Consider the following 26,685-nt stretch of genomic DNA (forward strand, 5'->3'; position numbering starts at 1 on the left):
AGGTGACACCTTAAAGAAAAGGTCAGCTTTGTCTCATTCTCACAATTTCTGCACACAATCCACCCACTAGGTGATGTCTCAGCCACGTCTGACCTTCCAGCCAGGTACTAACATCTCCTAATACAACTCCCCAAATTCCCAAACCTCAGCTCAGTCCCTAAGCCACACTCTTCAATCTTCATGAAGCCTACAGACATTTCTTACCCAAGAATAATGTTAAAATCGCACAACTGTGCAACAATTTATGTTCAGATACATTGTATTAATGTAAGAACTGTCCTGACTTAATCTGAAAACTGGTCTACCTTCAACGAATATATAATAGTCACAAAAATGTATGGCTATATAACACACATCTTCCACCTCAATATTAAAATGACAGAACAGTCTTTGAACCTAACCGATCCAGCATTACTCCTTTGTTGATATAAAGATGTTTCATCTCAGTATCCAGGAGACAGAGAGGGTGCTGTTCCCTTGTTTAAAAAAAAAAGATTCATAATGCTGTTTATATTTTCACTTCATAAACTTAGCAACACAAACAGCTGTTCTAGGTTAATGAAAAGGAGAAATCATATTTGTTCCAGGAAAGTAATTTGAAAATCTTTGATCTACCTTAATTCTTAAAGTTAATCAAGAAAATTATGCCGGTACACGTCCTCAAAGTGTCAGCTTTGTTCTCAACTAATGCTGGCAGCTTAGTCCACCAATTGTTGAAATAAATGGGAATCTTTTCCCTAATGTCAGTTAAGAGTGCAGACTAGTAATTCTCCTCATACCTATGCCATCTTCGGATGCACTAATCTAATTGTGTTCCCTTTCTTCTCTCTTTGAAACAGTTAATAATGGAAAAATGTTAGAAGAATTTGATGATAAATTCAGGACACAAAACACTTCATTACTTACAGATTTCCGAATATCTTTTGAAGAAAGATCAATTAACTTCTTGTTCATGGACCACTCTTCATCAGACTCCATTATAGCTTTCTGTAAAATGATTTTATCTGAAGGTGAAAACAGTCCTTCATACGGCAAATGAAGAACTAACTGTAGTGAAGTACATTGTAGTAGTGCAAGTAACAATTACTTCTTAACAAAGTAACTTTATTTTTTGGTAACCTTTCTCATTTCCACAAGCTACTTTATAAAGACAAAGTATATTCAGCCTCACCCAATTCAGATCCTCTATTTCTTTTTTATTTTAAATTTTGCTTGCCACAAGTTTCAGATAAAAGGTCACATTCTCTTTTTACTCACTCCATACAAAACCTCTTATGAATTCATTACATTAAATTAGCCTTCTTTCTCTTTTAAACACTAAGAGAAGAGTCCAGCTTAGAAGGATGACTGCCCTTAAAAACCCAAAGGTGACTCTGTATTCCCCACAGTATGGAATTGAGTATAGTGTAGGGTAGGTACCTTTAAATTTCATTTGCTCTGCACTTTAGTAGTAGATACTTCCTTGACTATTCAAAGAATACACAAGTTTTACCAGCACCTGAAGCACAGCAGTCAGATATGACAGGTGGAGGGTTTCAAATGTGGTAAAAGTTACTGTATTGTTGTTCACCATACTGCTGCCACTTCATCAAAACCTAATCACATTATTTCCAGAAAACATAAACAGTATTTCAAAAATCAAATAAAATAATTTACTTATAAAAGGCAAATGAGTCAGTTGCTGAAAGCTGAAAGGACTCAGTACCAGGCAAAAGCCTCAATGAAACTTTTCTTAAAAGGTCAGGGGAAAGAGACTAGAAAAGCTGTAGAAGAAATATCTATCATGCTGTAGAACATGCCCAAGACACATGTAAAATTTGGGCTTACTGAAATAAAATGGGGATGAAACAATATCTACATTGGTATGTCTCAAAATAGGTAACATTATTTTCTCATTTAATGCTTGCCAAGGCACAAATACTGTGTTTTAAGTTTATGGTACAAGACTCAAGTAAGAAGTACTGCAATCCTTAAAGCACTTCAGGAGGCTACAATTCTCTCATCTTCTTCTAGTATTTTCAGTGCAGTCAGACTTGGGACAAATGCTCAGTGACAAACAGCTCTTCCACTGACTGCTTGAAAAACTGAATTATTTCACACTGCTTATTTTAAGATCAAGGAATATTAGCAAAGAATGGACCAGAAGAAGGATCAGAGAATATATCTTTTTAAAAATAGCACTTGAATATAAAAAAAAATTTCCAGAAATAGATGAATTATTATATATTGATTCAAATTACTTCATAAAAAAAACATTTTTATGTACCTTAAAGTAGATTGGAGCCATATCTCCTACTTCTTTTGGAAGAGGAATGCATTCATATACCATATGATACCTCTTCTTCATGCTCATATTTGTTTCTAGGAACACGCAGTCCAAGTCTTTAGCTTCAAACATTTTCACCAATGCATTTCGGAACATCTGTTTAAAAAAAAAAATGTGTTATTTAAACTAACTTTGCAGAACTTTCAGATATAATGTATTATTTCACTAGCATGTTATATTTGTAATAAACTAACAAGAAAATGGAAAATAGTAGCAATAATACTAGGAAAATTCTGTATTATTTACTAATTTAAGATTAACTATATTTCCTATGATAAAAACATTGGAAGTCTAGGAAACTATTTTGAAACACGCAATATAATTAACACTACAAGCTTAGTTTTAATAAATACCACATATTTTTACAGCTGAAATTGAAACTATGTTGAACTTCTTAACTGTAGTGCTCCATAAAACAACATGGCTTTAACAATTGGTCTGAAGCCTGCAATTCCTAAGAAGGTAATGCACCTACTCAAAGTGTATTTACAGTACCAATTCTGATAGCTCCAGTGTCAGGGTCCTGCACACACCCAAGAGGCCCTGCAGGGGCTGGGTCCTGCCTGCTGGGGCTGTGGCTGCCTGTGCAGGTGGAAGCTCTGATGTGCTTCAGTTGTGAACTGGATCAGGTCCAGCAGAAAGATATGGGGTATTAAAGAGTGGTGAGAAGTGTGGACCTGGCCCCCTGTCACTCAGGAGCTGCAATTAAGCCCAGGCAGTCTCTTTTGGTCCTTGCCTGAGCTGTTTCAGGAATGCCTGTGCCCAGGCAGGTACCTGGCAGTTCTTGGCCCTGACTTCATCTCAGACCCAAGTCATCACTGTAAATCTGCCAGGCCATCACAGGGCCGTGGATGACACTGTCTACTACCATGGGAACACTCCTGACCTGGAACCATGGAGTGTGCCTTGTCAATGAGATGACCTCCCCCACCTGTCTTGCCCATCACCTTGAACCCCTGACTTGCTTTCCTGCAGAGCAGCTGGCTCTGGCTGTTCCCTGGCTCTTGACAATTGGCATTTGCATCCAAGATATGCAAAAGCATCATTCTATAGCTTACAATGTTCAGATGCTTAACAAATTATCAAGAACGAGGGATGATTTCTGAGAGTCATTCAAACTCATTTGCAAGTGCACAAAATATCTAACTTTCTGATAGGGTGAATGTTTCTGGAAGTTCCTCAAGATCTTGAAAAATGCTCTTTAAAAATGAAGATTTTTGTCTTACATGTGCTTCTATACCATTGCCAAGTGTAAGCCAAGAAATCACTGAATCTTTAGGAGCATCATAGACCAAGGTATCATAGCCCTAAGACTCACATAATTCACAGGTAGTCCTTTTTGCACTGATATTTTTTCCCAATTAACAATGCTCAGAAGTACGAACAGCATCATTAAAAGGCAAATCCCATGTAAAGGTTTAAGATTCCTTATCTTAATGTAAATGGAGAGTTGATGAATCCAACATATATAAACAAATACACATCAGCAACATCAGCAAGTACTGAAGTAAAATGGAAGGAAAACAAATCACTACCAGGTTTTCAATGCAACAGGACTAGAAACTGAGCTCTCCATCCTTTTGCCATCTTGCTCAGTATGAATCAAACTAAAAGTCTAAGAAACAAATATATATCTAAACTAGGCATTTAAGCTCTTCAAATCAGGTCCTTGTGCCCTGAATTTTTCCTCACTAATGAGCTGCTCCATGCTGTGTCAGGAGAATGCTACCATCAGTCCCCTAAAGTAAGTGATGAATTACAGCCAGAAGACACTGCCCAGTGTTCCATGACTGATATGGGACTCTACAGCACAGAGTGACAGGCTACTCTGGATTATCAACTTTTTGTCTTCTCCTTGTCACTCCAGCCACCAGACCTCTACTTCTGATACACAGTGAAGCAAGCAATGTGATGAGATACCAAAGGCTGAGAAAGACTTTGACTTACAGCTGCTACCCTGCAGTATCAACTGAAATACAAATCCACCAAAAAGCCTAGAATATCAGCAGATGTTAGGTAACTTTCCCCAGTTGCATTTTCTTGTTTTTAAATACACTGGAGTTTTCCTCCAAATTCTGAGCAGGCCAAAGCATCAAGAATAATTAGCACCAGAAAGGAGAAAATCATCCATAAAGGGAAATAAGAAGGCTTGGCTTTTGCTTGGGTGCACACAACATTAATACATGCAACAGTTCAGTCAACACAGAATGTGTAAAGATTTATATCTTTTCATATTAAAAATAGTCCATGCATATTTGCTTTGGCAAGTGAGCACATCAGTGTCTAAACTACACAAGATCTTAAATTCAAGAGCTTGAAGGCATACAGCATAAAGCAACTCTTTTTGCTTTACTCCAATACATCCTAAAAAAAAAAAAAAAAACCAGCAAAAATAGTTAGCTAAAACATACTTTATAGAACATTTTGTGAATACTTAGTGTGGTAATTTTTTTCCCTTCAACAGTAATAAAAAATATGTCTCTTGCATCAGAAAGTTAGTTTAGTCATTGATTGTCTGCTTATACCCTTGCTGAAGTTTTCCAGACTCCTCCTTCTGTAATACATATATGTTGGGGGGGCAAAAAAAGTCATGTATCCATCACTTTTCAAAATATTTTGCTGCAAAGAAATATCTAAGAATATCTATATTCTGTCTATGAATAAATTCACAGGATCAAAGGATAATGGTTTTATCAACTAGATGCCTTTTCTAACAAGTAATAGACTAATGTTGAAGACAGGGACTGCATTTGCTTATCTTTTCATTATCCTATTTTCTTTCTCATACAATTTAAAATTCGTAATTGTTTAGTTAAGAGCTTAGGGTAAACAGAAGACCAAGGATAAATATATTTATCACTTTTCCACATGTTCTTTTGTTCCTCCTGATCCTATCTGTTGCACTTATTGCTTCTTATCCAACTTTCTTAGGCATTTCTGTCATATGCAAGAGAACTCCTTTTCTTTCTGGTTGGAAGGGAGCATAATTTACTATATATGAAACAACATCAGACATGAGACTTAATGTGGGGAGCAAATTTGAAAAGTCAGAGAATCCATCTGCCACTCTTGAGGCAAGACCAACGTTATTTAAATTACTACAAACTTACAAATGATGCTGGTTTTAAATCTCAGCAACTACAACAATGAAACCTTTCTCTAGTCTGATAAAGTCTCCAATATTTCAATATAAGAGGTGGCAAATTGTTTTCCCCTTGTAATAATCCTGATGGCAGGATAGGGGATTAACAAACACTGTCAATCTCTTAGGCAGAAGCTTGTTACATCCCTCCCCTGATTTTACATCTCCAAAGAAAACAGAACTCAAAAACTTCAAAATGTCTTCATAAGAGACTTGGAAAGCACAACCCATCATGCTTGGCACTTTATTTTAATAATTCTTTAAAAAAAGATAGAAAATTGGATTTGAACAGGGATCTCATTGATTTTAAGAGTAAGATAGCTCTCTTCTACTTAACATCCAACCAAAAACAGATTAAAAAACTGAAGATATGTAAACAACATTTGTATTTCATTTTAAGTGATCTGCCTGCTCTGACAATTCTTTTATTTTCCTTGGCACTCCCAAGAAAATCCTATGAAGCTAGTTATTCTATTTTCTGTAAGGGATCAGCAGTACCTTCTTCATTTCCAATAGACATTCCTCTAACATGGTTTCAAAGACCTCCAAGGATGCACGTTCTGCAGCATTCCAGGAAACTTCTTCTAGTGCTTATAAATTGAAAATTTGCTTCAGTATTTACCCTGCCTCTCTTTCCTGTTAATATCTCACCACTAATTTTCATCCACAATGTGAGAATGTTCTGCCCCTTAGTGGAATCAGAACAGAGCTGCCAGACTGCAAATTATGAAAAATATGTACTTATGACAAGGATGTTATTATCCACAACAAAATTGTTTTACAAAAGTGTTAGAACAGGAGACAGTTTCTCAGCAGACCTGGATTTCTTCCCAGATGTCTTCATCCAAAAGAGTGGCTGCAGTATGGTGCTGTAGAGGGGTTATCAGGCAGTGACCTTCAGTAAGGGACTGGCTGCTTGGTAGAGACAAGTACACCTAGGAAAAGCAAACAAAAACTCAAGTGCCCAGTTTTCCAGCATTAAAGACCTTCCGATTACTGAGGCCAAGAAATTCATCATTTGCTAAATTCAAATCAACAGAAGCCATTAGCTACTAACTACAGCATGGTATGAGCAATTTTAGTGCTTTTTAAAAGGGCCCATTATCCACCAATAGATCAAACGAGCCAGTAGTATCCAGAGAGCAGTTCCACCACCAAGGCAGTAATATCAGCTTTATAAACCAACTGGTATCATAGCTGCTATGAAATCACACTGTTTAGTGCATTCCAGTATTTTTTAATATAGATACATAGCTGTATGCATTTTTAATAATATGTATATATATGTGTGCATATATATATACTATAGATAGATAGATTAGATAGATAGATAGATAGATAGATAGATAGATAGATAGATAGATAGACAGACAGATAAAATGGGTACTCCATGTCATGGTTTAACCTGGCAGGCAGCTAGACATCACACAATTGTTCACTCACTCCCTGTTTTCCAGTGGGATAGGAGTAGAGAATCCAGAAAAAAAGTAGAATTGGTGGGTTGAAATAAAGACAGTTTAAAAGGACAGGAAATTAAATAACGATGATGATAATAACAATAACATACAAACCAAGTGATGCACAATCACTTGCGATGTACAATTGCTCACCCACCCAAAAAATGTTGCTCAGCCACTTCCCGAGCACTGGCCATGGCCAACTTTCCCCCAGGTTTATCCACTGAACATGATGTCATATGGTCTGGAATATCTCTTAGGTCAGTTAGGGTCAGCTGTCCTGACCATGTCCCCTCTCAACTTCTTGTGAACGCTCCTGCCTTCTCACTAGCGGGGCAGTGTGACAGGCAGATTAATCCCTGAGCACTACTTAGCAACAACTAAAAATATCAGTGTTTTATTCACATAAATCCAAAACACAGCACTGTATCAGCTGTTGTGAAGAAAACTAACTATCCCAGCCAAGACCAGGATACCCTGTACATTTATCTATCTATTAGATAGATAAACACAGATTATACACACATAAATATGCATCTGTATTTATATATATATAATCTCTAAAAAAAGGAATGCAATGTACCTTAAAACATATCTATGCACCTAATTCCTTTACCTATAAAGAGTTTTAGATCAAATGAAAACATCAATAATAAATGAAAACTGTAGTGAAAAAAACTACAAAAAAGGCTATATTCAAGTTTTTCAGATCTTATAAATCCAAATATTTATGCAACTTTTAAAAGCATTAACAGAACCAGAAAGGTTTCCAAACCAAACTTCTGTCTATTTCAAAGGATTCTAAGCTTAAAAATTGAATTCTCCACCTAATTTTCTTTGATATCAAGACACAGCTCTTCACTACTTCAAATTTCCTCCAATGAAGTGTGATTTAATCTTCCACAAATCCACCGACAGTCTAATCTCTGCACTGAGATCTTTCATTATTACTCTTGTCTTCTACAAACATGAAGTCTTGACATCAAAGATTAGCTTTAGAATTCATGACAGATTTATATCTTTTTCCTCCTCACCCTTGATGAAGTTGTGGAATCAACTGAAAGAGCAAGGAAAGTAAGATGCAGAACAATATATCCTTCCATAGAAGCAATTTCGTTCCTAATTTTAAACACTCTAACACAATTTCTTTTTTATTTCTATGTTTGTGTTAAATTGCTATTTTCTTACCTTGGTGCCAATTGCAATAATAAGATGTTTAGAAAGTTCACTGCTATCAAAGCAGTAGGGGCACTTTTCCATGCATGCAGTGAGTTGCTGGTGCTCACGGATTGCTTTTCTTCTTTGTACTTCCTCCTCTTCCCCACTGCGTGCTCTCTTGGCTGCTTTGGAAACAAACATGTCATCCAGAGTGTAGTACTCTCTGTCTGTTTTTTCCATGAGCTGAAAAGATATGCAGAACAATTGCACTTGTTTGATATGCAGAACTTCTTGCACTCATTTATAAAGTACCAAGAAAAAATACTTAGGTCTTTGAAAAAGAGCCTCCTTCCTAGAAAAAAGCATAAAGTACATAAGCAGTAGCATTTCTTCCTTTCATATGGATCTGCTGCAGATGGAATCATCAGGTATCTCTCCTGAGAGCAGTCATACACAATCTTAGCACAGATATTAAAATATAAATATGTGACAACAGTGAGAAGAGTATATTACTATATTCCATTACAAATTAAGGGTTTGGTATTTCAATATTATCTTGATATAACTTTGGCTGTCTTCAAATAAATGCACAATTTTATATATCATTTATATCATATATTTTATCCTCTCCCTTCTCCTCCTCCTCCTCTCTCTTTACAACTACCATTAAATCATCTTTTGTGAAATAACTAGACCATGACTCTGCACTTCATATTCACATTCTGTGAAAATATCCCAACAGTTTTTCTTACCAGGGGAACAGGACAAAGCCATTTTGGGAAGGAAACAGTCTTTGCCTTCAATACCAAGTCTTTCTGAGTGCACCTGTTGCACGCCACAACAAATCTTAATATATTTTAGGATACTGACTGGGGTAGCTCTAGCAAAGGACTAATGTTAACTGAAGGCATTTGGAAGGCATGCTATCATAACTGAAGCACAGTGTCAAAATTAAAGAAATATTTTCAAATATCCCAGGCATAGTTTCTGTAGATAATCTGGTATTAAAAAAAAAAAAAAAAAGACAGAGGACATAAGTAACTTTCCCCAAAAAAGACAAAAGGTCTTGCTTTTCCTAAATACTGCAGTTCTCTAACACAGACCAAAACCTTGTTTTAAATATGCTCAGTACTTTTCTTATGAAACAACTGAGGAGGAGCCTCCTTAATTTAACTTTATTCAGCTATAATACACTTAAATGCTTATGTGCATTTCCTACTGGAAGTCACTGCAGACTAAAATCAACAGTTCAAGAGTTTAACTCCATTCTTCTTCTGTCTTACTGTAATGCTGTGATTCTACATTTAACAGAAAAAGGAGGTTTTTGAGATTTAGAAAAAATATATAGTGGTTTGGGTGTCTAAAATCAAGTCTCTGTTCTTCTGTCATAAAAGCATTGATAAGGTAAAGCTAGACCTGCAGCAGAAGCACTGCTTAGAGAATAGTAGCATTTTGTCATTACTAAACATTAAGTTTCGGATTGTTATTAAATAAAAATTCTGCAATGAGAATGGAAATACATATGAAACATGACAGTTGGCAGACTAGAAAGGAAAGGAAGAATGTAAATCACAACATTTTGGCTATTAGGAGTATCACACGTAGCACAGAATACCATTACTACTCTGCTCTGCTTGCACTTAGAAGTAGTCATGGAAATTCCTGGTTTGTTACACACAACCTCCACAACCTCTTTTAAATAATAGTACTTTTCAAAATACTCCACAGAATCCCTTGTGATAGAATTAATATTCATCTTATTAAACAGCCTGGAAGATGCCTCTCTTCAAGATGGATAAATTGCTGTATACAACATGATATCTGGGATACAAAGCAAAATTCTTACATACAAATTAGCAAACTTTTATAAGTAGTAGGTGCTGTCTAAAATCCAGATTTTGTTTCTTCTGGTACAGTCATGACCAACAGATCATAGAACCATTCAATGGTTTAGGTTGAAAGAGACACCTTCCTCTAAGCCAAGCTGCTCAGGGCCCCATCCAGCCTGGTCTTAGATGCTCCCAAATAACTAAACTAAATCTACCCTATTTCTTTTTGGGGCCATTAACCCATGTTGTATCTGCCTGTGTGAGAAGTTGCTCTCTGTCTCCTTTCTAATGCCCCTTTAGGTACTGGAAGGTCTTATACAGTCTCCTTGGAGCCTTCTCTTCTCCAGGCTGAACAACCCCAGCTCTCTCAGCCTGTCTTCATAGGAGACGTGTTCCTTCCCTCTTGTAAAACATTTATACTTCTATTTGTATAATAAGGTTCCCAGTGTGTTCTGCCAATTGCATTATTCGGCTATAACTAAATCTCTCAAAAAGAAGTTAAAGGGGAATTGAAAGAACAAGAAATAATTCTCTAAAATGCCAGAAGGAAAGCAAGCAATCATTTAAAAACCAATTTCTTTCATACATATATTCTTCCATACAAAAGAAAGAGCTAGTATACATCCAAAGAAGGAACTATGCTAATGTATTAGAGTTGCTGGAAAGCTGCTATTCTGAATCATAGGTTCAGCATCACACCTGCTAAACATGAAAGCCAATGCATTTTGGATGCTGTGTATTTGGTTCTCTCGCCATGATTGATATTGTTTGGTATCGCCCTTGCTGCTCAGGTGCTGCATAGAGATCAGAAAGACGCAGGAAGTCATTCTGATCTATTAAAGTTGGGATGTCCTACAATACATCACTGAATTACCTAAAGCTAAAAAAGGAAATTGAGGTATCTATAAGGGCAATGCATCTGAAGTCCTTGTTTCTACCAGAATCTGACCAAAGCCCAGAGCTGTGCTGAACTGATATGTTCATAAGACAGCTCAGCTCTACAATCCCCAGTCTTCTTTTTCCTGCTTCACTTTTCTTTATTCTGGGCTCATCTGCCACATTCATCCTTCCTATACACCTTCTTTTCTTCCAGCTTTCCCTTCTCTTTTGGCAAGCACTGATTAACCAGAGGACACAAAGGCAGCTTTAGGACTCTCAGCACCGGGCAAAATGACATGGCCTCCCACATCTCATAGCATATCTGTGCAACTACTTCATTGCTACCATCCATCTGATTTTCCACAACCAGGACACAGTTTTCCTTTGACCAACAGAGAAGAATCATAATTGTGCTTGCCCTGGCCAAGAGAGGCCTGTAATACACAAACATTTAAACAGCAGTCAGGGAAGGCATCCAAACTTCTCTCGGGAGCCCTCTGGGCTTTCATTTGGACAGCTCAAATATAGTGCAAATGTGGCTAAAACCCAAGAAAAGGGGTGAGATCTCTAACCATTCAGCACAGGAGCTTAGAAAGAAATCAGCATCTGACTATGCATAAATCAGAATGATTTGAGGGAGGGAAAAATTACAGTGTTGTATTTTCTGATTAAATCCTTATCATGATAATTACCATGAATAATTTGAATAAATTACATGAATTATTTCATTATATAACATTCTGTTTACTAAATAATTGAAGCCCTTTTTAATTTGCTACGTTAGTGAAGCCATCAGGCACTGTGGCATGGGGCTACTTCCTGAAGTAACTCTTGCAAATCTGTGCAAGGTACACTCCAGTGTCAGCCTCATTTTTCTGCCAGCCTATGTTCAGGCCACTGGAACCATACCTCATCGCTTGATTTTAAACCAATTCTTTTTTTCTTATTCCACAGTAAAACCCCTGGAGTCTTATATACTGCTGGCTTCCTACTCACTCCACCTCTAGCCTGCTGCAAGTTGTGTCTCTTATTGCTCCCTCTGCTGCTACTACTTGCTTTTTGGGTGGCCCCTTCAAATAAAAAGCCCTGCTAAAGAATTTAGTATCGTTGTGATACTGAAAGGAAACCATAAGAGACAGAACTACTAATCATCAAGATTATACTTGTAAAATACCTCAAGTATACTTTTTTCCCCTCTTCAAATTTCTTTAGAAATTTGTGGATGAAATGGGAAATTCTATTAAACACAATTAGCAGAGGAACAAAGGATACCTGCATGGTTCCAGTGTGAGTTATTTTCAGCTTTTTGGTACTGTTTCTTTTCTGCTTATTTTCTTGTTCCAATTTGTATGCAACTATTGAACTTCTGCTTTTCCTTCTTCCTTGCTAACGCAATCATAGCTGGAGTTACTTCCATATAAGCTAATAAAAGTGCATCTGCTTGAAAAATTTGTGAAAAAAAAAGTCTATAGATTGTATAAAATGTATCAGTTTGGGTTTAAATTGTCATGGCAACACTGACGTCTTTAAATGACAGAGCTAATATTTGTGGAATGTTGTATCACAATGTATTTCAGGAAGCTGCTAAGAAGAATAATCTATTATTTTAGAATACAGACCTGAGTGACATAAGAATACATCTCATCACATTTAAATTTATTCAGCATTTAGCACCTATTCTGAGCAACAAAATCACCTAAGAAAAGTTTTTCTGAATTTAAATAGTATTTGCTTAAGACAAACAAAGGCAGAATTTTATCATGTAAACCTTATTACAATTCCAGTCTCCCCGTGAACACAGACATTTGAATTTGTAGGTTTAATTCATCATATAATTCAGTGAATAGGCATTTTCAAAACCTATCATCACACTGAATTAAAGAATATTTTAAACACATAGTATCAAAGGATTTTAAGATATCAGTGCACAGAGTTCTTTTAAGGCCTGTGTCACTGAGTAGAAAAGACTACCCACCATGCTGGTGAGCAAGGTAGTTCAGGATTACCTTTGAGCAGTAGAAGTCAAGCAAAAAACAGATGACAGAGGACTGCTCAATGGCTAGGGACCAACCTCCTTTTTGTTTTTGCTATAAACTGTAGATTTTGCTATAAGTAGTTATTAGGACAGATGAAACTTTATATAAAGTCAATAGCATAAAATGTAAACTAAACAAAAATGCCTTCAGCCAGAGAATTCTACTATTAAAATTCCAATTAGCATTTCACTTTACAGTTATTCCTGGCCATAATTTTAATGTCTAGGAAAGACTGTCCTGCACAAGTCTTCATTTGCAACATATCTTGCAATTTTAACATAATTCTGGCAGAATCCTAAATGCTTATGCAGTCACTTAATATGGGCTACATCTACACAGTTCTTACAGTTCCCAGATCTTCTTCCCTAATGCAGCTGTCACTGCTGTTGATTTGTTTCCACATGCAGAAACAACTTTAACTTTGTGTCCACATAACATACACAGAAGGATGTTCGGTGCATTGAACTGAAATGTAGCAGAACAAGGTGCTGGGAATTATTTCTCTTGGGTTATCACAATAATTTTTACAACAAACCATGCACATGATCTTTAAGTAAATGTAAAAAGCAACAGGGTACCAGAGCTTTGCTGGCTTTATCATGCCTATTAAATATTGTGCTAAAATTGCTTCACCATGTGAAGAAGAAGAAGAAAAAGGTTCATTACATAATAGTAGCAGCAGCAGCAACATTTTGCATTTCTCACTTTAGCTTCTATGGCTTTTTCAAGACTATTATTTTGGTTTATGATGACGGAAATGCAAAAATGTGAACAAGTAGATTTGCACAGCAAGTAAAAATGATTAGGCTGAAAGTAATTTTCTATTTTACAGACTTTTAGAGAAGCAAGGAAACGCAACATGCAAATTTCCTTTTTGCAAACCTATAATACCAGAATACCACTTGGCTAAATCCATAAAGGAAGGTCAGCATTACTAATAAAGCATTTTATTTTTCACTGCTGAATTTCTCTTAGGAATTACTGTACATATTTTAAAATAAAATTTGTTTCTGGCCAAAATTAAAATGTCCTGATGAACAACTCAAATTAATTGTTCTCTCTTTCTTGAAGTAAAATCTAAAAAGGAAAAAAAAATAATACATACAAATACAAGGTAATTTCTCTTGAGGTTATGTTCTAGGAATCTGTCTCTAAAACACCCACAAGCATCTATTGACATGAGTGAAAGGATTACATAAGTCTTAACAGCGTGAATTTGGGAAAATTGAACCACTTACAACAGTCAGAGGCTGAAGAAACTACAAACAGGGTACTTAAACCTATCAGTAGTGAAAATCTAAGACTTTGCACATATTTTGTACTCTAGAAATGTCAGAAAAAAACAGTTTTCAAATGTTTTATTGACTTCTTTATATCCTCAAATCATGCTTCTACAACAGTGAGAACCAAAACCACTTTCAAAAGTGAAGAAAATAAAAAGTAGAAATTGTGATTTAAATGGATGGTTTTTTCATTGAGACATAACAGCAAAACATGAACAAATTGAACTCTAGGCCTGCTTTTTCTCCATATATCAAAAAGATCAGTGTTGGGTTTTAAAAAGGTTTTTTTTCACCACTGTAAATTAAAGATTTGGGCCTTTTTCGTGGTATTCATAAATTTGACATAAGAGCATGCATGGGACAGCTTTGGGAAAGGCAGCATTTCAAACTGCTGAGGTAAGTGACACCCACATTAGCCACCTTCAAACAGAGGCCGAAGGGGAACAAGAGGTAAAGACTCAAGCACAGAAGGGTTGTCTCAGAACCATGACTACAAAAATAAGAATGGAAAAGAGGGCAATGGTAAGTCTGAACCTAAATTTAAAACAAAGACTCAGCAGGTAAACAAATAGTAAGGAGACAGCAAAATCCCTCCATCTCACCTCATTAAGCTCTTGAGAAAAGGAGAGTTGGGAAAAAGATTTAACAAGTACAAGTATGGCTTGAATACTGCAGATGTTTAGTCTGTCAATCTGAGTGGGAGTCTGGCATGAGATAACATACAGACTTTCACCTGCCAATGGGATTAGACAGAGGTTTCATGAAGAGAGACTTTGGGTCTACGTACTGATATTTCTTCCAAGTCCTATTCAAGAAAATAAATCCTTTTATGAATTATACCCTTCTATTTCAATATACCCATCTCTCTCTACAAAACTGCAATTATGTTATTATCTTCAATAACAACTAGTCTGTATTTCACTTGAAATCCTGTTAAAGCACTAAATATCAGGAAAGCAACACTGATCTAGAGCAGAGCATTCAGCTGTGCAAAAGCCAGAAAACATGCTGGTCTGTCGTTCTCACTCTGTTCCCATTTGTGAGAGCAGCGCCTATTTCCTCCATCCTCAACAGTCATGGGGCTGGAAGTTTCTTTGGACATAGTCTGGGAAAGTGATAGAAGCCCTGGGAAAATCCCTGAAGGAAATAATAGTGCAGACTTGCAGCAGTTTCCTCCCACCACTCCTCTGCAACACAACCGATTAATTTTTGAGGATAATTTTTTCATTTCTCAAATGAAGGCAGAAAGAGAAAGTAATTTGTATGTGTCAAATTTGTGTAGTATGTTATCAAACTAAAACTGGCAAAAGAGGTTTGTTTGCTAGACTTCCTGCTGGAATATAACACCTTGCTGAAACCACTGAGAAGAGATGCAAGAATTTTGAAGACTAACTTACTGAGCCCCAGATCATAAGGCAGGTGCTCCATGTAATATAGGCTAATCATCTAGAATATCTGAGATCACACCCAAATTTTTCAGACTGCTGCCAATACTTCAGTGGTAACACTGATCTTGTGCTGTGAATAAGAATGCATTCTACAGACATGGAAAGATATGGAAACCTCAGGGAGGCATAGGAGCCAGTTTCTTAAGATCAAGAAACAAACAACATCTGGGGAAGACCATCACATTTTGTGGCGATAGGATCTGGGAATCACCTCCACAGAAAATACCAAAAGCATTTTAGATCTTAACAGAGAAGAACAATTGAAATCTGAGATGCTTCTTTTTATGAAAGCCAAACAAAAATACGTTCAAAACCTAAATGTGACATTGCAAAGGACTGAAAGACTACAGTGCTATAAATTAAAATATGGATATTGCAACAGTAATGGCTTTGACAAAATACCTACTTTGAGCACATGCTCCAATACACTTAGCCAGTAAATAAATAGTATGACTCAATCTTAAAGGTTAGTCAAGAAACTTGCTCTAATAAAATACAGTGATATAGTACATCTTTGCCTAGGAACAAAAGAAAAACACATTACTTAGCATCTGAGCCAAAGCTCACTGAAGTTAGTAGGAATTCAGAGCCTTCCAAAACTAAAATGAAGTATTTGCATAAGCTAGGAAACACAATACATTCTTGTAACATTATTAATAAATTCTATCCTTCAAAAAACCAAACAAAACAAGAAAACAAAAACAAAACCAAAAATGAAACAAAAAGGAAAAAAGCCTTTAGAATGAAACATACTAAACCCAGTTGCTTTCTCAGCCAGTGTGACCATTTTATGTTGCAAAATCTATCTCCAGCAATGGCTAAAATGTGTAGAAGAAGAGTCAATTCTACTGTTTCCCCCATACATTTGCAGCTCTCAGCAGTTACTGTGGAAATCCTGAGCCAAAACCTATTTACATCTCCCTGTTTGATATTTAACAATGAAACTGTATTTCACTAAGTTGCTATATCTTTTTTTGGTCCCACTCACAATCAAGCCCTCCACTGCATTTCATGCTCTACAACACAAGTTCTACAATTACCTTCATCACTGAAAAAAACATCAAACCACTCCTTCATATTATCTGTTCTGTGGCCACTTCCCATCTGAGAAACAAAAACAGTTGTATTCTATTAAATTTTTATGCTAATTTTTCTAGTCTAGCAGCTGTCTTCCCTTACCCATCCACCCATTCCCCCTAAGCTGAAGAAATTTTGTTTACTTAGGTTTTCTTCAAATGGCCACTGCTCTGTGCCCCCGATTACAGGGTGTGCTTTAACAGCTTGGGCAGCATTCAAGATATGGGCACACGATGCGTTCACTACACGCTTTAAAATGCTAAATTCTCCCTTTTAATAATCTCCAAAATTCTGATTCTCCTTTTAATCACACCAGCACTGAGACGAAGTTTGCAGACTCACAATGACTCTCAAATCAAGCATCAACAGCCTCTTGTTATATGTACAGTCATGGCCTCACTCAGCTTCAATATTATCAACATTTTGCCTTCATCAACCCTGTCTTTCATCTGAATTTATTGCCTCAATACCTGTGATGGGATCTCTTCCTTTTTATTTCAGAGGTCTATAGCATAATCTCCTGTGTCTGAACTAGACATTTTAATTCCATTTAAAATAGGATAGGCACTCACATCACTAAAACATGTGAGTCTCTCCAGCAACTCTCTAAAGTGGATCTTAAGAATCGGCTCAGATGTTCCACAATGTTAGAAAAATCCCTGCTTTGTAGTTGGAAATTCTACAATTTACAATGCCCCCTATTTTTGACAGTCCTGCATAATTATGTAACCATAAACAATTCTCATCTTCCTTCAGGCCTTCCCATTACTCAGGCCTCATGTCCTCCCTGATATTTCTAATAATAACATGCTTAATTAAAAAGTCATACACTCAGCACCTTACCTTTGATGCCATACGCATGAACAATGAGTTTTGATCCTCTGCTGTTCTCATCTTCTCATTTTTGACCAAATCCTTCAGGTTCATACTATCATCATCCTGAAAATACCTTACTCTCTCTTTATCTACATGAGTCGGCATCTGGAAGCAAACACATTAAAAATAAATATTAACCTAATCAGAAAGATCAGCTATAAAATTCAGACCCTAACAATTTCAACAAGTTTAAAGAATCAAGAATCAAGCTAAGCAGATCCGAAACAACTGGGCTAACAATTCCATTTTATCTAAAGAGAAAAACCTCTTTCCCTTTCTTCAGTTGTATCAGTATGTCTAAATAAAAATATAGCCTCTTCCCAAAGTCACTATATCCTTAACATCCTTAAGGTATCAGAGCTACAACATTACCACCCAGGAAAGACAGACAGTACAGTTAATTAGCTCATAAAAATGAAATATTCTAAAAAGCAATTTTCATTATTGACAACTCTAAAGCTTTTGTAAAGTCACAGACATCACTGAAACACAGTAATCACAGACAACACTGAAAACTTGTCTGAACATGGTACCTCTGGGAAATGTTGCCATCTTAGACAGAGTGGACAGGGGAACAGATGTCCCTAAATTCCAAAGGAGTACAGGGAGTGCTCATTAACAAAAAGCAGGACAGCATTTTCCAAAATGGAAACAACAGGACGATGACAACAAATTCCTCACCCTCTTGTGTGTTTCACTTCTCCATAGCAGCTATTGCAAGCTGTCCTACTAATCAAGAATGCTTGCTAGAATTATGAGGTAGTGTCACTTCCTCTTATCTCAAAAAGATCAAAGTGCTACTATATTTACTGTTGGAAGCAATTATCTTAAGAATAAAACATCGCTCCAGCTTCCAAGCTTCTGCTTGTTCCCCAAAGCACTTTGTTACAAAGATTAGGTCACAATTATTATTATCATCAGTAGCCACATTTTTTGTTAGAACTAAAGTAAAATTAGCCCCTAAGACCTGACTATCTCAGTAAAATCTTTCTGAACTCGGAAATATTAAACTCTGCTAATCTTCGTTATTTACATAACTTGATGTAATATAAACTAAGAAGAGACTGTGATAACTTTTCCTTGAAAATACATTTAAATAAGCCCTAAAGTGATCCCTTGGGAAATGCAATCTGAAAATAAACTGAACATATACTTAATACATATGTAGTCTAATACTTAATTACAATCATCTTCCAAAATTAAGTTTTAACTACCTATTGACATTCTGGTAAGATACTCATTAATTATGGCATCATAAAAGTAAAACTACAAAATTATTTAAGAATTGCAGTTCAATACTCAGATTTGTAAAATTTACCATCTGCTGCTTTCTTCGCCCTCCTTTTGGCTCCAGCGGCTCCGTTGGTCCCATCACAGGCCATGCCCTTCCACTTCCATCTGTTCTGACAAGGACCACTTGTTCATCTTCTTGACAGCTTGAAGCCTATGCCAGGTTTTAAGACATATTTTAAAACAGATGGTACAGACAAACCAAAAGAAATACCTAATCCACATTAAATCCTAAAGATTAAGTAATAGATTCTTTAAATTTTGTGTGTTCAGTATAATTCAAAGTAGACAGTTTCACCTTAGTGAGGTGTTCTTTTCACATTCAAAAAGAAAAAAAGTATTAAAAATACATTCAATTAATTAAATGCAGAGCTTTTCTTTCCAAAAGAACCAAGTTTGTATACTTGTTTTTTTGTTTTGGTTTTTTTTGCATAAAGCTTTATCTCCAGAAGACACACAATGCTTCTGAAAGAGTTAAAGAGATAATATTGAATTAATAAACACCACCATCATTATAATGCTATATTCCCAAAAACCTTCTAAAAACCTACAGCCCATTACCACTTCTTTTATGGATTGAGCGTGTGGAGAATCACCTCTGTTCTCCAAAAAGTTATTAAAACTGTCTTCATGGAAAGTCCTTTATAGAGGCCCCACTTCATAGGGGGCCCCTATAGATAGATATAGGTGACAGATATATTATATATAGGGGATATTATCTATAGGGGATAGACATATTATATATACACACACAGAGGGGGAAAAAGGGCAGAAAGTCTTCACCAAAAAGTAAGTACTTCACTTTCTATATATTAAGAATAATTTTGAAAATAATTTAAAAGCCTGTGAATTCCCCAACTGTACTCCAAAGATTAGAGCACATGAGGTCACTACTTCATCAGATGATATTAGGACAGCCTTTGTCAAATCTTATAAACAACTTCATTAATCTCAATTTCAAGCTATTTTCTACCAAACTGCTTTCCACCTGCCATCCTTGCCTAAGGAAAGCTTGTCCCAGAAACCCAAATAAAGTCTGGAAAATCTGTAGATACTGAAGTATACTTCAACAGCTTAATTACATATTTCCAAGGAAAGCCATATGAAGGTAGAAGTTAAGAACCAAAAAGCTGCCTGAGGAAGCCAGACCTCTCTCTTCTGTAACACCAAAAGCAAATCTCATTTTGCAAAGCAAACCAGGATGTCCAGCACCACTTTGGCTCCAATACTGGTATTTTCAGAGAATACAACACTACTTATTTCCAGTATCAGCCAGACACATTTTATCTGTGTGTAACCTGTACCTCATGTGTCCCTTCTTCACAAGATAAGAGCTTTTGTCCCTTTTGGGAGGGGGAGAAAAGATGGTCCATCCCAACAGGAGAAAAATGCTGTGTGCATTCACCCCACACATCATGTGATTAAAAGGTCACAGCTGACTGAGACACAAACAGCCAGGCTGTGGGGACCAGGTTTTACTATGCCACAAAACCTTATTCACAGCAGATACAGAAAGCAAAGGTGAAGTGAACGTCAATAAGAATGTATCACAGGAAACTTCGCAAATGCCCCAATTCCTTTAAAAGATGGGTGACTTTGCAAGTTTGGTGGTTGAACACATAACCATAGATACTGCAGTGAAATCTCAAAAATCCATTAGCATTGCTAATTAGCCTGAAATGATACAGACCTTTGTAGAGGAAAAGCTCACCATATCCACACGGCCAAGTAGGGATAAAAAGCTCCCCCAAGAGGACTAGTCAAATCCACACAGCAGACCCTTTACAGTTTTCAGTGAATAATCTACCAAGTAGCCACTTCTGAAGGGTCCTGTTTATCTGAAATCCTCTGCCAGGAGCATCTTTCCAGTCATTCAGCTCCTTTTACCTGCTGCCCATATAGTGTCTCCAAAAGGATGCTAACTTCAGGTCTCTCCTTCCCCACACCTTTGTGTTAACTGAGACAAGAAAAGGATGAAGTTTTCCATTCCCAGTGTCTAAATTTTAACCTCACTGTATACATGACTTTTAAAAGATACAAATCACTAAAACCAATAGTCTTTACAACAGCAGTGCTTCAACAACTGCAAAGAACAGTAAATACCAGATTCTTGTATCAACTTACAAACATTTAGTTCCTTTTAAAGACATCCATCCCAAAATTTGTCTTCACTAAAATTCTTAATACAGACATTTCAAAAAGGATGTCATTGATGTGCAGGCTGTTATTTTCCCAAAAGTTAATGGAATTCACAAAGTGTTCCATACGACAGACTTTCTTTGCCTTTGAAGAAGGGCTCTAAAATGTTAGATCCAAGCAACATTTGCACTTTCTTTGTTCTTCCCATTTCTGCATGCTTACACACTAACATACAAGCAGCAGAAGAGTACCTTCTGGATCTGAACCATGGAATGAGTTAGGACAGGGACAGGGAATGGAGAGGGGAGCAATAGATATAACACATACTGAATTCTTTGGATCAGAACCCTACAGCTGGCAAGGTTTTGTCTGCTTTATGAGGCTTTGAGGTTTTTTCTCCCTAATTTCCAAGAGTCCTGAGTCCTGACACAAAGCATGTAATACTAACTATAATGTATTTAGATTTGATATTCCAGAAGAGGGAAAAAAAGGCAAAAAATTATAGTAATTTTTAGCTTTAGAATGCAAAGAACAAAAAAAATAGAAGTGGTCCTTCAAAGAGAGATTAAAGGAAGCAGATAAAAGGATAAAATAATTATGGACAGTATGAAGACTAATGTGAAGTCATGTTAGAGATTAACAGCAAATGCATATTAGGAACCAAAATTAATCCAATGGATGCAAGCCAAACATGATTATTCAGAAGATTAAAGATGTTATTAGAGGTAAAGACATCCTTCAGAACTCAAAACCCTATCTAAATATAATTGACTTAAAAATACAGCATAACAGAAAGTTAATTGTATTCACGCAAAAAATTGATTTTTAGGAGAATCTTACTAACAATAATTAGTAAAGTTATTTCTAAACACATCAGAAGCAAAAAGCTTTCTGGTAGAAAAAGATCTCAAGTAATTACAGCATTATCAGAAGGTGACATTTGAATAATATATTAATTAATTGTATTTTATTCAAAAGCACTTTTTGAAATAAAAAAGAAAAAAAACATAGAACTTTAGAAATCACCTCTAAACTGAAATAACAGTAAAAGGAGTTTTTTTTAAGTAAGCTGCTATGAAGCAATGATTTTCACTAGAGCCTCCAAAAAAGAATTCCAACATATAATGTCCACATCCTTCAGCATATACTATATCCCTTCAACAGGTCTCAGTACAAAAATAATGGAAAGCAGCCAATATAATAAAAAGCTTTAAAATGTGCCAAAGGCTGATCCTGAGAATTCTGGGGTAATGTATCTAACATTTGTAATGGACAAGTTCACACAAGTAAAATAAAAACTAGACTTCTTCTACACTTGAACAATTACACCATACTGAGAAAGAGCCTTTGCAGGAAAAATCCACCACTCACAGAAGTAATAGACTTTTTCAAAGGAGTATGGGTATCAATCGAACTGAAAGAGCTACTTAATGTTCTCTTTTTATCTATTGATATTTTCTTTACACTTGTATTCCCAGGACTACATGACATGGCATATGGTAACACAATGTGATCACTGTGATATAACAAATACTCATAATTATGATCAAAAAATAATATTTCTATTAAGTACAACAGTAAGTTTAAAAACATATATTAAAGTACTCTTAACATACCTGTTGTTAAATGTTAAAATTGGAGAAGAGGCTCAGTCACTATCCCTAAATCTTGTGATGATTGCTAAACAAACAATATAATTTACAGTCTGAAATGAATAAAAATAGGGTCTATTTCCAGAATGAGAGAGGAATTGTTTGTTGCCATTAATTAAGGAACATGACTTTTTATTTCAGGCCAATTAAATATGCAAAGTAGACAGTTGTTATCAGCAAATGCACAAACTGCTATATGGCAATTAACACTCAACTGAACAAAACAAGCAGACAAGTCCGGTTTTGAAAGATAAAAGCTTTAAATTAAATACATAAATAAATAAGATACAGATCTGAGTAAGAATTTTGAACTCTTCAGATATTATCCCTGTTCTATAATCCAGCAGGAAGAAGTGGAAATCCCCTGCCTCATCAAGAGCACAGCTTAATTAGAGGAACAGACATTGTAGCAGGTGAACAAATGGAGTAGTCAGGCCAAGCATCCAAGACAAGATCCACTCAGAACTGTTTTGCAATGCTAATAGCTATAGGGAATAAAATATATTTTAATAGTCAGTGTATTGTAGGGTAGAGAACAACTAAAGTTAAAAAAAAACCCAATTTTTCTTACTGAGCCAACAAAAAGCTGGATGCTGCACGATTTGAAAGCTTTCTGCACATGTTTACTGAGAGCTACATTCAAGTGGTACAAGCACAGTGTGATGAAGGAATAACAAAGGAACAGTCTTCAGCAAGGAACTAGCCTCTACAGCCAAATGCTAGCTTTGTCAAATCAGATGCTGCATTAAGCATGCCACCTGTTTCCTTTCCCCTACAGTCTCTGGCAAATGGAAATGCTTTGAATATTGTCTTAGTCCTCTACTGGAAAAGTCTGTCCTTACATTACAGTAAGCTATCTAATTGTCTAAAAGCTATCTAGCACTTCTCAGAGTGCTAGACTCAGCTATTTCTTCCATCCACTGTCTCCTGTTCTCTTCCATTGCTCCTTCTCCTCCCATTCCAGTTACCCTTCTCTTAGGCTCTCAGCTTGATTCACACAAAATCACCAGTCACCAGAAGGATGGGTACATTCTGTGTAGAAAGAGCATCTGCCTCCTTCAGTGCTGGCTATTCCTAAGGGCACCATGTCCCATATTCAGGAGTCATTTTATTCCCAACTTGGAGTCCCCAAGTAACAGGTTTCAAAGCATCTAAGCTCCCCTTCAGGCTCTAACAGTTGTTGTGAATAGTGGCACTGTAACCTTCAAGGTAATGCTAATAAAAATCAGTAGGTTAACCATTCTCTATGGCAAGACTGAGGTTTGCATCTCACAGGAATATTAAATTAAAATGGTCAGAGGGGTCTATAACAGCAGTCCTCTGTATACATGTTGTGTCTTTTATTTGGGTTTCTTAAAGCAGAAAAAAAGATATGACTAAGAGAATTAGCAGCATGAGGACGGAAAGCAAAAGCAAACTTCTAAAAACTAGGTTAAAAAATTAATATTTCAAGAAAGACATAATAAATATATTAATGAGTCACTATTACACATTCAAAAGGTACTAACACAGTAATGGGATTTTTAAAAGGTTTTACAAGATCAGGAAGTTGGACTGCCATAATTAGGCCCTTGTGTTTAACAGTGAAGAGAAGCATTATAAAATCTAATGCAGGCTGCAATGCAGAGGAGAACTATTCTACAGAAGAGCATCTGTATCTTGGTTTGTGTGTAAAGCACTAGACTAAAAAAAAACCCCAAAAACTCCAAACCATGGAAAAGGATTATCCTTTTCTTCTACCAGGGAGTGAGTAACATTGGTTAATAACACAATAAGTAAAAAACTTCATTTGTTCTTATTGATATAAAGTCAGATGCCCCTTAAAATTCAGCAATTCTTTGTCCTTATATTACAAAAAGGTTATTTTGGCTAAACTGTTTATTACTCAGAATAAGCAGTTTATTAATCCTCATTAATCTCCTCTTTACAATGAATGTCTCTTTAGCCCTGCATGCAGAAATCTTTCTATTTCCACTCAGTACTTATTTTCTTAGAGCATCTTGAAGATAGTGTGATCAGAATATCATCTCTTGAGTAGAATGGCTGCACACACAAATCTAAAGTCAAATTCAGCAAGAGTCATACTGCCAGCCTTTGGAAGTAAAACCGGAACTAGTAACATATAACTTACAGCAGCTTGTAATGTGTCTGTCCATTGATGCACCCAGAAATGGGGAAAACTAAGGCAATTAAGTCTAACTTTAAAATAATATCCTGGATATCTGGAAGCCACATAGCATTGAAAACACAACTTTAAAAAAAAGCTCAAAATATTCAGTTTGATACTCTAAATTGGTAGCTACACTTTGAAATGGTTAGTCACTTAGCTACATCAATGAGGCACTGTAGGTATGAGATGTAAGAAAATTTGTAAAAACTGTAATGACTAGAAGGTTTGTTTTTACAGCAGGGACATCTGACACAAAACATATATACTCAGACAATAAAAAAAAAAGAGAAATATTGCAGCATGCTGGTTCTTAAATCCACAGATTTCTATTTCAACTTATCAACTGATTTAACACAGTGAAAGGGTAAATATAGCAGTAAAAATGTGTAGAAATTTAACATGGTGTTGGGAGAAAAATACAGCCAAGAAAAAATGGCACCATCAGTTACAAGTGCTGCATGGCACTTGGATATGGTTTTTGCTCTGGTGTTAAAGGATACTTGGAAGTTCTTGTATTCTCAGTTTGAATTTTAAGAAGTTTTAGCCATTCTGCCCTTTTATACTTTTTACATGTACTGAAATGGTAAGATATTTTACGTCATTTACTTACTGATACATTTTTTCCAACACATTTTAATTGCAAAAGCCAACTTCCCATAAATTACATTCAGGAAGATAAACCACTTTGTTTTAATATATCTTTGACTTAAATAATTGTGTAATCCACTCTTACTGACATCAACAAGAATGTTCAGGAAATAAACTAATCAATAACAGCATATACCTATTATTTTTTAGAAGTACGCACTAATGATATGAAAGCAGTTTTGCAGAAGTATGCCCCCTTCATTATTCCATTTTACATTTAGAGCTAGTCAAGTCTGTAGGGAAACACAAACTTCTGCTGGAGAAAGAATGGCACAGCCATCTTGCAGACAAGAGTCAAGTGTGATGGAACAGCAGGAATCAGGAATTATGATGAGCTGAAAACATCTGAGAGTAAACAGGCCATGAGCCATCTGTTGCTGTATCTCCCCACCATCTGAAGTTCCCAATAAAATCTCAGATTTTTACTGTGCATTTAGTGTAGATCACTAATCCTCAGCTTTCTAGTTTTTACACAAGTGTCTCATCTATAATTTTATGCCAAGCAATTTAAAATAATTTTTAAAGAATTCTTTATATATGGTATATCTATACTACAGCTGTATTTAGGTTCTGCATTGGTTAAGTCAGAATGAATGTTATGAAAACATATTATAGGTAAATTTTGACAACCAAATATTTTCATTGCAGAAAAATATCTGTGTTTATAGTCTCAATTCCCAAACCTTAAATTTAACAACCTGGCACACCTGCAATTTTGAATGTTAATTTTCAGGGTGATTTGGCTTTTGCTTACTTTGTGTTTGTTTAGCACTGGCTTGGATTCCTTTTAAATAAAACTACCCACACATCAGAAGCATTCTTTTCCTTCTTTCTTTCACTTCCTTCTGTGAAGTATTAATCACTATCTAAATTTTACACATATATACAAACACATGTACACACACACCACCTTATTTTGAGATAACTGTCTCTTTCTCCAAGGAATCCCTGCCATTTTTAAGCTGTTTGTGAACAGGTCAATCTTGAAAACATATGAAAAATAAACATACATTCTTGTTTTCCCCATTATCATTACTGGAACCAAGAGAACATTATTTCAGGTTTGTTCCACATTTGATTCCTCTCAGCTACTCACTCCTAATGTCACATGGTTTACCTGTCTCAGGATAGTAACTGTGCAGCAAATCATTTCTCTGTTTGAAGATCCAGCATGTTCCATCCTGTCTCTCCTAAGGCAGAACTATATACAATGGGATGCAATGGATGCAATTTTATAGAATCAGAGAATATTAAGGGTTTATTCCCCTGAACCCC

General features: G+C 36.0%; 1 protein-coding gene across 2 annotated transcripts in view; it reads right to left on the reverse strand.

Annotated features, from left to right (window-relative positions):
• CWF19L2 (CWF19 like cell cycle control factor 2) overlaps window positions 1-26,685 on the reverse strand; it is a 58,707-nt gene that overhangs the window by 2,110 nt on the left and 29,912 nt on the right. For both annotated transcript variants that reach the window (XM_053936405.1, XM_053936406.1), the window contains exons 11-16: window positions 18,830-18,955; window positions 17,479-17,616; window positions 8,114-8,326; window positions 6,287-6,403; window positions 2,267-2,422; window positions 907-987 (exon numbers count right to left, since the gene is read on the reverse strand). In XM_053936405.1, coding sequence (XP_053792380.1) covers window positions 907-987; window positions 2,267-2,422; window positions 6,287-6,403; window positions 8,114-8,326; window positions 17,479-17,616; window positions 18,830-18,955 — 831 coding nt within the window. The remainder of the gene's footprint in view (window positions 1-906; window positions 988-2,266; window positions 2,423-6,286; window positions 6,404-8,113; window positions 8,327-17,478; window positions 17,617-18,829; window positions 18,956-26,685) is intronic.

The sequence above is a fragment of the Vidua chalybeata genome, chromosome 2 (assembly GCF_026979565.1).
Source record: "Vidua chalybeata isolate OUT-0048 chromosome 2, bVidCha1 merged haplotype, whole genome shotgun sequence".
NCBI classification, from domain to species: Eukaryota; Metazoa; Chordata; class Aves; order Passeriformes; family Viduidae; genus Vidua; species Vidua chalybeata.